The 12,546-nt window shown below is 40.5% G+C and overlaps 2 protein-coding genes across 8 annotated transcripts; both read left to right on the top strand.

The window, feature by feature from the left end:
* The first annotated feature begins 501 nt into the window (after window positions 1–501).
* LOC135505043 (transmembrane protein 106B-like) lies at window positions 502–5,726 on the top strand. 7 transcript variants are annotated; one of them, XM_064924068.1, is made up of 8 exons: window positions 502–668; window positions 1,463–1,666; window positions 1,858–1,918; window positions 2,089–2,242; window positions 2,332–2,472; window positions 2,807–2,850; window positions 3,240–3,293; window positions 5,282–5,726. In XM_064924068.1, exons 2-8 carry the CDS (start codon window positions 1,483–1,485, stop codon window positions 5,406–5,408), a joined length of 765 nt encoding a protein of 254 aa, XP_064780140.1. In that variant the 5' UTR covers window positions 502–668; window positions 1,463–1,482; the 3' UTR covers window positions 5,409–5,726. The 7 variants fall into 7 exon arrangements, with proteins under 7 accessions (XP_064780140.1, XP_064780141.1, XP_064780142.1 ...); XM_064924069.1 differs by having other exon boundaries at window positions 1,460–1,666; XM_064924070.1 differs by lacking the exon at window positions 502–668 and adding an exon at window positions 1,241–1,337.
* A 96-nt stretch (window positions 5,727–5,822) lies between these two features.
* LOC135505045 (ADP-ribosylation factor-like protein 4D) lies at window positions 5,823–10,502 on the top strand. The gene is made up of 2 exons (XM_064924073.1): window positions 5,823–8,231; window positions 9,191–10,502. The coding sequence occupies exon 2, from the start codon at window positions 9,317–9,319 to the stop codon at window positions 9,920–9,922; it is 606 nt and encodes a 201-aa protein (XP_064780145.1). The 5' UTR covers window positions 5,823–8,231; window positions 9,191–9,316; the 3' UTR covers window positions 9,923–10,502.
* Window positions 10,503–12,546: the final 2,044 nt, after the last annotated feature.

Here is a 12,546-nt window from a genome sequence, read left to right as displayed (position 1 = left end):
TCATTGAACAAGCATGGGAAACAGTGTTTAAACCCTTTACAATGAATATCTGTGAAGTTATATGGATTTTTACGAATTATCTTTGAAAGACAGGATCCTGAAAAAGGGACATTTCTTTTTTTTGCTGAGTTTAGGTACAATTGACTTGGATTTGTGCCACAAATGCTTAAAAGCATTTGAAACAGTGACCTGGTAAACAAAACCAAAGCATGGATTGCGGTCATTCCTTGTCCATAGACTGCTTACAGGGTAAGGAAACCAACATGTAATTTGGGGTGGACTATCCCTTTAAATTCTGCCCGTTGGTTGCACGGAAAAAAAAAGTTATGTTCACTCAGTATCTTTAGAAATTGGACATAGGCCTACCGACTGCCATGCATTGCTTTGCCCAAGTCATAATCAGAATCAAGATCTAGGTACATATAATAAGCGTTGTTGTGGGTAATGCCAGTAATTTACCACCAAGTGGCAGCATACATCATTCAGACACGACGTCTGCCTTTCAAATGCTTCAAGTAGGAAGTGAATTCGTCACTTCGCCAGACAGACTATGTTGGAGAAAATCCAATATTCGTTAATCGTTGACTGGTATAAAACATATTTGGCTGTAAGGATTTACCATATAACAATTAGCAGCACTGAAAATCTGACGGACATCAGGTTATAAGGTAAGTGCGCAGAAGCATATCAACTTTCCACACAGTCAGCTGAACTAATGCTTTGTCATTGTCCTTAAATTCATCATTTAATAATGTCAATGTTTTCAATGCTTAACTAATTGATAGGCCATCTAATGTGTATGTCATTGTCTAATTCAGGTAGCCCATTTTAATTAGAGTTATATTATATATTTTCAAAATTATGAAGATTTGTCATTTGAAACAACATTTATGTAAGGAATGTAAAGTATGGATGAGAGATACAATGCGTAAATGCTGTTATCAAGTGGCATTCCTGGTTTGTACTCCAAATCTATATAAAGGAGAAAGTGTTATTTAAATTACAATGGCCTACAACCTTAGAGATATTGTGGCAAAAAAAAAGCTCATTCATCTAAACATCTCATCTAACACAACGTATTAAAAATAAGGTATCGCTTTATCTAATCTAGCAGCAGGCAATCATAGACGTGCAATCAGTCCGAGATAAGAGACAGTGATGCTACGGTCTTGTCTTTACAGCAATGTTGAGGACTTTAGCCTCCTATGTCTTTCTCTCCTCGTGTGTATCAAATGCAGGGACATTATTTTATAGAGGCAGGTTGAAGGTTTATAGTGTTGCACTATAAAGAGCAGATCAATATTCTTTCAGGTTTCACAAAGAGGTCCAACACCAAGGTGCTTTATAGAAAGAGCAATACAGCTTTAGACAATATCAGTCCTACTTGTTCATGTGAGAGAATGCATGGCTGATGCCCCCATTTTTAACAGCAGACAGGGGTTGTTTCCTTTTCTCCCAGAAGATAGGACGGTGTTTCAGACCATGGTCACTGTCGGACACCCCAGTGCCTCCAAGGAGGGCACTGAGGCCATCGTGCCTCAGGAACAAGATCCAGAGAAGAGAAGATTTCGGTCCCACTCCCAACTATATGGAGCCATCGGGGACAGCATAGGCAATGTAGGAGATACTTGCCCGACTTGTCGGGGAATAGGGCGTATTCCAAGAAGTAGGTGGCACACTTCTGCCAGACTGACTTCTGCCAGTTGTTCCTGTGATTAACTTACATTTCAATAATGTGGCTATTTCCATGTTGGTATTCTAAGACTTGCTGATGGGATTCGGGAAGTGTCTTCCTTAAACTATTGATAACCCACACTTGATTTAAGAGAGTAACCCTTCTTACTGTTCTCTGTATAGAACATGATCAGCTAGTGGCAGTCATCTCATGTTCAGACAAAAGACTGAGGCCCGGCCGCACGTAAGTGTGTGTGTGTGTCTGTTTTTGTGCATCTGATTGTGTGTGTTTGAGTGCGTGAGTGACTGTGTGATGTGTTTTACCCATACGTGACACTGTATACAGTAAGATTCTTTGTGAATTTAATCAAAATATAATATTTAGCTTCATAGTTGTTAACTCAAATTTTCCAGGAAACTCTACGTGTGTATCTCGGTGGTGCTGTGTCTCCTGATCTGCTTTCTGATCCTCTTCTTCCTCTTCCCACGGAGTATCTCACTATCCCCTGTCACCGTCCAATCAGTGATGGTCTTCTTCACCCCAGACAAAGTTGAAATGCAAGTCACTGTAGGTATATCAAAGACAACAGGTGATCGCTCATCGTTTGGTCTATTGCATGAGGTTAGTGTGATCAAACTGTGCGTTTCCTCTTCTAGAATGTTTTCAACTTCACCAATGACAATTTTGCGGAGATGGAAGTCTTGGACTTTGATATGCAAGTCCTGATCGATGAAACCGTGATGGGCAGAATCAAGATATCTAATATGACCTCGGTCAAATCACGTTCAGAGAATTTGGTGAGTTTGATATTGTTGTTTTAATATAAATCATAATGGATCAAGTAGCCTAGCGGTTAAAAGCGTTGGGCCTGTAATTGAAAGGTCGCTGGTTTGAATCCCAAGCCGTCTAGGTGAAAAATCTGCCGATGTGCCCTAGAGTAAGGCACTTAACCCTATTTGCTCCTGTAAGTCGCTTTGAATAAGAGTGTCTACTAAATTACTAAAATGTAAAATTACACAATTGTCGTACTGTCGTGCAAAGCACTTTCCTTTCAGGTCCTATATGAAACAATTTGACCTTTAATTCCCGATCTAATTGAGTTTTCTGGTCTCCTTTTTTATGTTCGTACAGTATACTGTTGTCATACCCATAATAATTGAGGACCCAGGCCTGAAGTAAGCATGATGTTTATTATCACTTATATGTTCAATATCATTACCATCACTACTTCTAAATTAGGATGGAAATATAGTATTATCTGTGTACATTATGGTACATTACCTACTCTTGGCTAGGACTTACAGTGCATTCGGAAACTATTCAGACCCCTTGAATTTTTTCACATTTTGTTATGTTACAGCTTTATTCCAAAATGGATTAAATTGTGTTTTCCCCTCATCAATCTACACACACTACCCCATAATGACAAAGCTAAAAAACATGTTTTTAGAAATGTTTGCAAAAAAACGTGGAAAAAGTCAAGGGGTCTGAATTTTATATATATATATATATATATATATATATATATATGCTAATAAATGTCTTCGTAACTCTTCTGTTTCAGTAATTACTGCAAGTCAACCTCCATAAGGATTCACACCTTGTTCTTACTTTTGCAGTGGGTATCACACTTTTATTTTAAGATATGTTAATTAAAGAACCAACTATAAACACATCCGTTTCACTACATACACTTCAAGACACTTCAGCATCTGACTACTAGGCTGTAGCATGCCTAGCTTCAGTGCTAGTCTATAGTATGCCCCATTGACTTCCTATTTCAACATACACTATAGTGAAACGACCCTGGGTTTATAAGCGCGGATATCGACTCTGTCGCTTGAGCATGCTTTTGGGCACAGTCGATAGCGCGCTGGACTTCGGGCTAGAAGGTTGAGGGTTCGAGACCTGCTCCCTGCCTGTTTCATTACAATATATACACAAGAATGTGGACACCCCTTCAAATTAGTGGATTCGGCTATTTCAGCCACACCCGTTACTGACAGGTATATAAAATTGAGCACACAGCCGTGCGATCTCCATTGACAAACATTGGCAGTAGAATGGCTTTACTGAAGTGCTCAGTGACTTTCAACGTGGCACCGTCATAGGATGCCAGCATTCCAGTTAGTCAAATTTCTGCCCTGCTAAGTGCTGTTATTGTGAAGTGGAAACATCTAGGAGCAACAACGGCTCAGCCTCGAAGTGGTATGCCACACAAGCTCACAGAACGGGACTGTCGAGTGCTGAAGCAGGTACCGCGTAAAAATGGTCTTTCCTCGGTTGCAACACTTACTACAAGTTCCAAACTGCCTCTGGAAGCAACGTCCGCACAAGAACTGTTCGCCGGAAAATTCATGAAATGGGTTTCAGTGGCCGAGCAGCCGCACACATGGCTAAGATCACTATGCACAATGCCAAGCGTCTGCTGGAGTGGTGTAAAGCTCGCCGCCATTGGACTCTGGAGCAGTGGAAACGTTCTCTGAATCACGCTTCACCCTCTGACAGTCCGACGGATGCCAGGAGAAAGCAACCTGCCTGAATGCATAGTGCCAACTGTAAAGTTTGGTGGAGGAAGAATAATGGTCTGGGGCTGTTTTTCATGGTTCGGGCTAGGCCCATTAGTTGCAGTGAAGGGAAATCTTAGCGCTACAGCATACAATGACATTCTAGACAATTCTGTGCTTCCAACTTTGTGGCAACAGTTTGAGGAAGGCCCTTTCCTGTTTCAGCATTACAATGCCCCCGTGCACAAAGCGAGGTACATTCAGAAATGGTTTGTCGAGATCGGTGTGGAAGAACTTGACTGGCCTGCACAGAGCCCTGACCTGAACTCCATCAAACACCTGTGGGATGAATTGGAACGCTGACTGCGATCCAGGCCTAATTGCCCAAAATCAGTTCCCTGCCTCAATAATGCTCTTGTGGCTGAAAGGATGTAAGTCCCCACAGAAATGTTCCAACATCTAGTGGAAAGCCTTCCCAGAAGAGTGGAGGCTGTTATAGCAAGAAAGGGGGGGCGACTCCATTTTAATGCCCATGATTTTGCAATGAGATGTTTGATGAGCAGGTGTCCACATACTTTTGGTCATGTAGCACATCTCGACTGGAACTGCCCAGACACTCAAACATACATATCCTGTACTTCTAAGAATGATTTACAAAGTCGTTTTGCTGACTATTCTTGTCATTTGCCTTGAAGACCTTTGGCGAAGTAAACATGTATTGACCAACTTCTTTTCACCTAAACAAAATCTGAATTTTGCTTTTCAAGACCCAACACCCAAAATAGGAATGCTTTCAGCCTTTTCAAAACGTGGATGAATTCCCCTTTTCAAGCCACGTGTTCAAAATATGTCACTCATTTGTTTCATGTCCGCTTGGGATCAATCCGGCTGTAAAAACTAGTAACAGTGTAACTATAGTCATTCCTTTTAACTCATAAACCAACCCAATGTTCAGTCATTGCATTCGTTATTACCGAAAAAGGTAGTCGGGAATAACAAATGTTTGAGCTTTGACCATTTTTCACATTTTGAAACAGGAGACTGGGCACTTGCAGATTTCAAAATGTCCGCCTTAATATTCCCTCTTTGTCTTTCACAGAATGACAATGAATGTGTCCTACCTGGCTCACTCAGAGCAGCTGTCCAAAGACACCTTTGAGTACATTGACTGTGGAGCCAACACCACCATTCCCCACCCTATCGGGCAAATGATTTTTGAACGATGAAAGCCTGGCAACGAAGGGATTCCCAAAGTGAAAATATGTATTATAAACAAGATAGACTCATCAAAGGGAAATGTATACGTATTGTAGTAGACAATATTAATAATTCTAGTATTGTCCTCTGCTCTGCCCACATTATTTGCTGTGCAATATTCTTCTAAAGTAGTTTTCTGAATGATTTATGAACTGTGAAAGTACACGTTGGTTGTTTTAACATAATTGTAGGGATTTAGAACATATATGAGATGTGTGATAATGATTCAGAATACAAATTAAATTCCACAAGACATGTTATGTGCACTTTAAAGTTTACTGCATTGATATTCAGTATGCAATTGGCTTGTAATTCCATTAACCTCCATTAACCTTACAGTATATAACAAGGTAAATAACATTTCCTAAGTGTTGCCATGATTCGACTGTAAGAGGAAGTGACAACTTCCTGGACAGGGTGTGGACTCGGACTATTTGCACACTTGGAACTTTTGAGGGACTTGGCTGAAATACCTAGCACCTTTTCCGCTTTTTAAAGTATTTCTTTGAAGACACTGACATGGCCCCCCCAAGTAGTGCATGATGGTTACAGCTACCGCTACAGATGTTGATGTACTGTAGGAGCGGTTATTGTTGCCATTGAGAGCCTCTAACAATAAGGTGGTGCTGTCACTCTGTCCTTAGCAACCACTGCTGTGAGTACTGGATGGACTGAAACACTGGACTGAAACACATCAAACAACAATCTTCATGAATCTGATGTCATCAATGCAGAGTTTTGGATTTGTCCTTTTAGAAAGAATCCCAATTTGAGGTTAAATCAAGTTTCTAGAATATTATTGAATTTCCCTGTCAATCGTCACAACATGATTAGTAACATAAATAGGCCATATTCTACTCTCAATTTCTTAGATTGAAACCATGAAAGCTGCGCCCTAGTAACTAGAGGTCCTATGGTAGTAGAATGAACATGTTTGGCTAAGGTTGTCCCCATAACTCAACAGTGTGTGATGCAAGAACGGAACTCACTATCTGTCGTCAATCTGGGCACTGTAGCTGTCTTTGTTAGTGTGCACAATTCAGTTAATTGCATAGACATGAGAATACCTTAACCCAGCGGCACATCCAGCACAATGGGTAGGACTGGCATGTTTGGCGCCTCAGGCTGGCTCTCTACCATCAGAGCAGGTCACTTCACATCCTATACATCCAAGAGAGAAATCATCTCTTTATACACATTGCCAAGGCTCTGTGATTTAGTCTACCACTGGAATAATATTGTGACCTTGACTGAAATAGCTACGGTATCAACAATGTCCTACTGTCCTATATATCTCCTACTTTAATGTCATCGCTAATTATAGGATCAATGGCCCTCCCTGCCTTATGAGTGATAGTCACGTGGCGTTCTGCCTGCGCCGTGCTTCCCACGCTGTGAAGAAGGAGGACGTTTACAGTATTGGACCACATAGCGTAATCTGCGCATTGTAATTACCCTGATTGATGAGCACTCAATAACCTGGGCTCGTTTGGGTGGTAAGGCGAATGTAACCGACTGTCAAAAGTCGGACACTACCCACTGGACACACCTCAATTTAACTCCATGTTGGTTCAAATGATGTAGAAGCTATGGGCAATGCCTACAGATAATTTGTTCCTTTAACATGGTGGGATCAGTTTGCACCTGTAAAATTAATTATGTGAGAAATGGCGGAGGTAACCCATTTAACTTGTATTTTTTTTATCCGTTACATTGACATTTTACTGCAAAAGTAATGTTTATGTGCCCTACGTCATCATGCACAGCCTTTTATCTGCAACAAATCAATTTGATGGAAACACATCTCTGGTAGGAAAATGCACATACTGTTTTTATGCAGATTTTCGAATATTCACATAAAAATCTGTCGCCAATTGAACGCAAACCTAGTTACTGATGTGGTTTTCCAACAGCAAGGCTCAGTGCAACATGGCAGTAGTGTTGCCAGTAACCACGTTTCCATCCACAGTTTTTATGGTAAAAATACTTAATGACCTTTGATCACATGAACTTTGTAAAGTTCATGCAGTCAACATGTAGGTGCAAGTCAGGCAATTTTTTATCCACTTTGAAAGGCCGTGAACTTCACAAAAGTGATCCACTCGAACGCGCCTCCTATGATGCAATCCTTTGAAGAGGCATAAAAACTGCACGCACCGACTAGCTACATCTAATCACAGAATCGAGTTGAATATAATAGAATAACTGTTTGCGCAAAAATACATAAGATCAATTCACAAACTGCATTGATTATGTATACTAAAACATAAATTGTAATTTATTACTTTCCTAAATAGACAAAAATGCACCTGCCAATGAGCTCTCCAGACAGCAACAACAGGACAACATCAACTGCCCTTACTGAAGACAGATCTGACTGTGCTTCTGGTTGTGGCATCATGACATGATAATGACAATGCAAGATTAAACAAAACTGTTTTGTTCAATGAATTCCATTCCATTCTTACCCAGTGTGTGGGTAGTGGTTATGTTTGACACAAGGTGGCGCCAAAGTCTGTCCATACCATAGAATTAGGAATTAGACAAATTTATAGGATCTCTATGGTCCATACACTCAGCAGGGGAATATATTATTGAGTGACGTCACCTCGGGTTGTCGTTCTAACAGTTGTGCGCGCTATTCCACTCCACTGTTTATTGCTCCACCAGTGCAGGGAGCAGACGGACAGATATGAGCGCACAGAGATAAACTATATTTGGATGTATGAATATATGGATGTGGTCGCTGCGCTAGGATTATGCCATATTTGTACATTCAAGAGGTCTAGAAGGTAAATATATTTGACAATAGTTTTTATCAGGTTATTTATTATACGATTTTATACAGACAGAGATAGGGTATCTTACTGCAATGCCGTCTGAGTTGTAATGCTATGCACATGGTTGGTGAGAGCGGTTTCATTCCAATAAAATGTCTCACTCATAGAAGGCAAATCTGCAGTTTTATCACATATTTCATTCCTCAGATTGGTGCCAGAATTACAGTCAGGCTATTTTCTTCAATCTGATGTTCTCACAATTAAGGAGTTGGGATGGAAGCCTATGGAGAAAATATGGGTTGTGTTTATTGAAGTTGTGTGTTTCTCTTTAGAAACCAAAGCCTCATAAAAACAATTGGATTATAATCGCAATCATATCCCAGCATTAACTGCATTCAGTGTGCAAATGCATAGATATTCCCTCATTCATATTAAACTTGTAAGCATTGTGCCCCAAAAGAGCCATTGGGATTTGACTGTATCACGAGGATTAGAATAGTGGCAAAAAATACAACTAAAACAACCAGCCACCAATTAAATGTTGTCAGCCCTACTGCTCCTTACAATTTTAAACCCAAACCATCATTTATCTTGATCAATTCAGAATTAAATTGTGTTGTCTGGACATTTCCTATGACCAACAATAAAATTGACCTTATCTTGGGCTATGGCTGTTATGGTTGTCGTTTTATTCCAACAAAGGATAACCAATTGGTCTCAATTGTTGCTTGGCTAGTTGCAATTCAATTGAATAACAATTGCATTAGTCATTGATCAGTCTCATTATTTGCAAACATATCAACTAACCATAGAAGCAATCATTAATGTGTTGTATTACAGTGTCTAATGACATTTCCTGCCTGTGTCATTGTTTATTATTGTGTAATCACACATCAATTGTTGTGATACCTGTCAATCTCATTGTCTAGTCTTTAAATAGTAACTCATTTTTGTGTTTGTGTTTTGATAAGGTCCACAGTCCTGCGGCCATCCAGTCTGTCACCTTCACCTTTGAAGAGGGTGCCAATGCCAACCTATTAGAAAGGATTAACCAGAATTTGCCACCTCACATAAAGAGGTGAGAATATCCCATTGCCATGGGGAACCAGCTGACCGAGATAGCCCCCAACACCCCTTTCCTGCAAAACTTCCAGTCCTTACACGTTGTGGTGATTGGCCTGGATGCGGCTGGCAAAACCTCTCTGCTCTACAGACTGAAACTCAAGGAGTTTGTCAAGACCATCCCGACCAAGGGCTTTAACACGGAGAAGATCAAGGTAGCGGTGGGCAGCTCGCGGGCCATCACCTTCCAGGTCTGGGACGTAGGGGGCCAGGAGAAGCTACGGCCCCTCTGGAAGTCGTACACGAGGCGGACCGATGGTATGGTGTTCGTGGTGGACTCCACCGAGACCGAACGTATGGAGGAGGCCAAGGTGGAGCTTCACAAGATCACCCGTACCTCGGAGAACCAGGGGGTGCCCGTCCTGGTGCTGGCCAACAAGCAGGACCTGGCCTCGGCTCTGTCTGTGAATGAGGTGGAGAAGGCCCTGGCTGTCCATGAACTGAATGCCTCCACACTGCACCATGTACAGAGCTGCAGCGCCGTGGATGGACAGGGCTTACAACCAGGCCTAGAGAAACTCTACGAGATGATCCTGATGAGGAAGAAGATGGTGAAACACAACAAACATAGAAAGAGATAAGCCTTTGGTTGTCCTGAGTTACAGGGATATTTATGTACTGACTATGTGACTCTTTGAGCAGAAGTCCCGCCCCTTTAAATAAAAAGGAGGGCTTTTTGGCCAACAAAGATGGCCCAGGGGACAGGAGAAATGGATTTGGCCTTTATGTGACATGCAGTATTGATACACTGTGTCTTTCATACCTTGTATTAGCCACGCAGCTGCCATTTGGATGCAAGAAATATGTAATAGCCACAACAGGATGTAGCTGCCTATGACATATTTTATCACACAAAGTTGGACTCACTTGTTTGCACCACAACACATTAGGAATATGATACTGAACGTTGAACTCTGTACTCTGGATTTACATGACACATTTACATGATATGAAGCTAAATGGTATAGATATCAAATGGGACACCAAGGCTATTACAGTATTATTATTATTATTATTATGAATTATTTTTTATTCCAAGTGCATTGCACTTATGCCACAGAGGTTAAGTTTCAGTTGGATTCACACTGTTTTCAGAAGTTGTAAACTGTTTGTAACACGGAATAATTAATAAATCAGCACACGGTGTTAAATATATATTGATATCTATTGAGACAATATCATAGTGTAAAGCTAACACAGCATGCATTTTAATGGGGCTTGGGACGAAATGTATTTAGCTGTATGCTGTTAAAGGATGGCAAAAGGAAGCCATTTTAAATCAAATTGTATTCGTCACATGCTTTGTAAACAACAGATGATGACTAACAGTGAAATGCTTACTTACAAGGCAGAGAGAAAGAAAATAAATAAATAATAGCAAAGTAATAATACGTGATAATGAAAGTAATAATAGATTCACAATGAGTAACGATAACTTGGTTATCTACAAGGGGTACCAGTGCCGAGTTGATGTGCAAGGGTAGAAGGTATTTGAGGTAGATGTGCACATATAACAGTAGCAGCAGCGTATGTGATGAGTCAAAAAAAGTTAGTGCAAAAAGGCTCAATTCACATAGTCCAGGTAGCTATTTGGTTAACTATTTAACTACATACAGTACCAGTCAAAAGTTTGGAGAAAACCTACTCATTCAAGGGTGTTTCTTTATTTGGACTATTTTCTACAGAATAATAGTGAAGACATCAAACCTATGAAATAACACATATGGAATCATGTATTAACCAAAAAAGTGTTAAACAAACAAGATATATTTTAGATATTAGATTCTTCAAAGTAGCCACCCATTGCCTTGATGACAGCTTTGCACACTCTTAGCATTCTCTCAACCAGCTTCACCTGGAATGTTTTTCCAACAGTCTTAAAGGAGTTCCCACATATGCTGAGCACTTGTTGGCTATTTTCCTTCACTCTGCAGTCCAACTCATCCCAAACCATCACAATTGGGTTGAGATCGGGTGATTGTGGAGGACAGGTCAACTGATGCAGCCCTCCATCACTCTCCTATTGGTCAAATAGCCCTTACACACCCTGGAGGTGAGCTTTGGGCTATTGTCCTGTTGAAAAACAATTGATAGTACCACTAAGCACAAACCAGATGGGATAGCATATCACTGCAGAATGCTGTTGTAGCCTTGCTGGTTAAGTGTGCCTTGAATTCTAAATAAATCACTGACAGTGTCACCAGCAAAGAGCCCTCACACCATCACACCTCCTCCTCCATGCTTCACATTGGAACCACACATGCGGAGAACATCTGTTCATCTACTCTGTCTCACAAAGACTCGGCGGTTGGAACCAAAAATCTCAAATTTGGACTCATCAGACCAAAGGACAGATGTCCACCGGTCTAATGTCCATTGCTCATGATTCTTGGCTCAAGAGAGTCTATTCTTATTATTGGTGTCCTTTAGTAGTAGTTTCTTTGCAGAAATTTGACCATGAAGGCCTGATTCACGAAGTCTCATCTGAACAGTTGATGTTGAGATGTGTCTATAACTTGAACTCTGTGAAGAATTTATTTGGGCTGCAATCTGAGATGCCGTTAACTCTAATTAATCTATCCTCTGCAGCAGAGGTAACTCTGGGTCTTCCTTTCCTGTGGCGGTCCTCATGAGAGCCAGTTTCATCATAGCGCTTAATGGTTTTTCAAATTCTTGACATTTTACGGATTGACTGACCTTCATGTCTTAACGTAATGAAGTAACGTGCCCTCTATTTTCTTATATGAGCTGTTCTTGCTGTAATATGGACTTGGTCTTTTACCGAATAGGAATATCTTCTGTATTCCAACCGTAACTTGTCACAACACAACTGATTGGCTCAAACGAATTAAGAAGGAAAGAAATTCCACCAATTAACTTTTGCAAGGCACACCTGTTAATTGAAAAACATTCCAGGTGAATACCTCATGAAGCTGGTTGAGAGAATGCCAAGAGTGTACAAAGGCAAATTGAAGAATCTCAAATATAAAATATATTTTGATTTGTGTAACACTTTTTTGGTTACTAGATGATTCCATATGTGTTATTACATCGTTTTGATGTCTTCACTATTGTTCTATAATGTAGAAAATAGTAAAAATATAGAAAAATATAGAAAACCCCTGTAATGAGTAGGTGTGTCCAAACTTTTGACTGGTATGTAAGTATGTAGCACTCTTATGGCTTGGGGATAAAAGCTGTTCAT

Source organism: Oncorhynchus masou, chromosome 18 (genome assembly GCF_036934945.1).
Source record: "Oncorhynchus masou masou isolate Uvic2021 chromosome 18, UVic_Omas_1.1, whole genome shotgun sequence".
In the NCBI taxonomy this organism is placed as follows: Eukaryota; Metazoa; Chordata; class Actinopteri; order Salmoniformes; family Salmonidae; genus Oncorhynchus; species Oncorhynchus masou.
Note: the sequence above shows the minus strand (reverse complement) of the source record. Positions and strands in the feature narration are given on the sequence as shown.

Coding starts and splice junctions, on each gene's coding strand:
- LOC135505045 (XM_064924073.1), top strand. CDS start 9,317: ATGGGGAACCAGCTGACCGAGATAGCCCCCAACACCCCTTTCCTGCAA.
- LOC135505043 (XM_064924066.1), top strand. CDS start 1,405: ATGGCTGATGCCCCCATTTTTAACAGCAGACAGGGGTTGTTTCCTTTT. Junction 2,473..2,806: donor AATCACGTTCAGAGAATTTG/GTGAGTTTGATA, acceptor ATGTTCGTACAG/TATACTGTTGTCATACCCAT. Junction 3,294..5,281: donor ACCTTGTTCTTACTTTTGCA/GTGGGTATCACA, acceptor TGTCTTTCACAG/AATGACAATGAATGTGTCCT.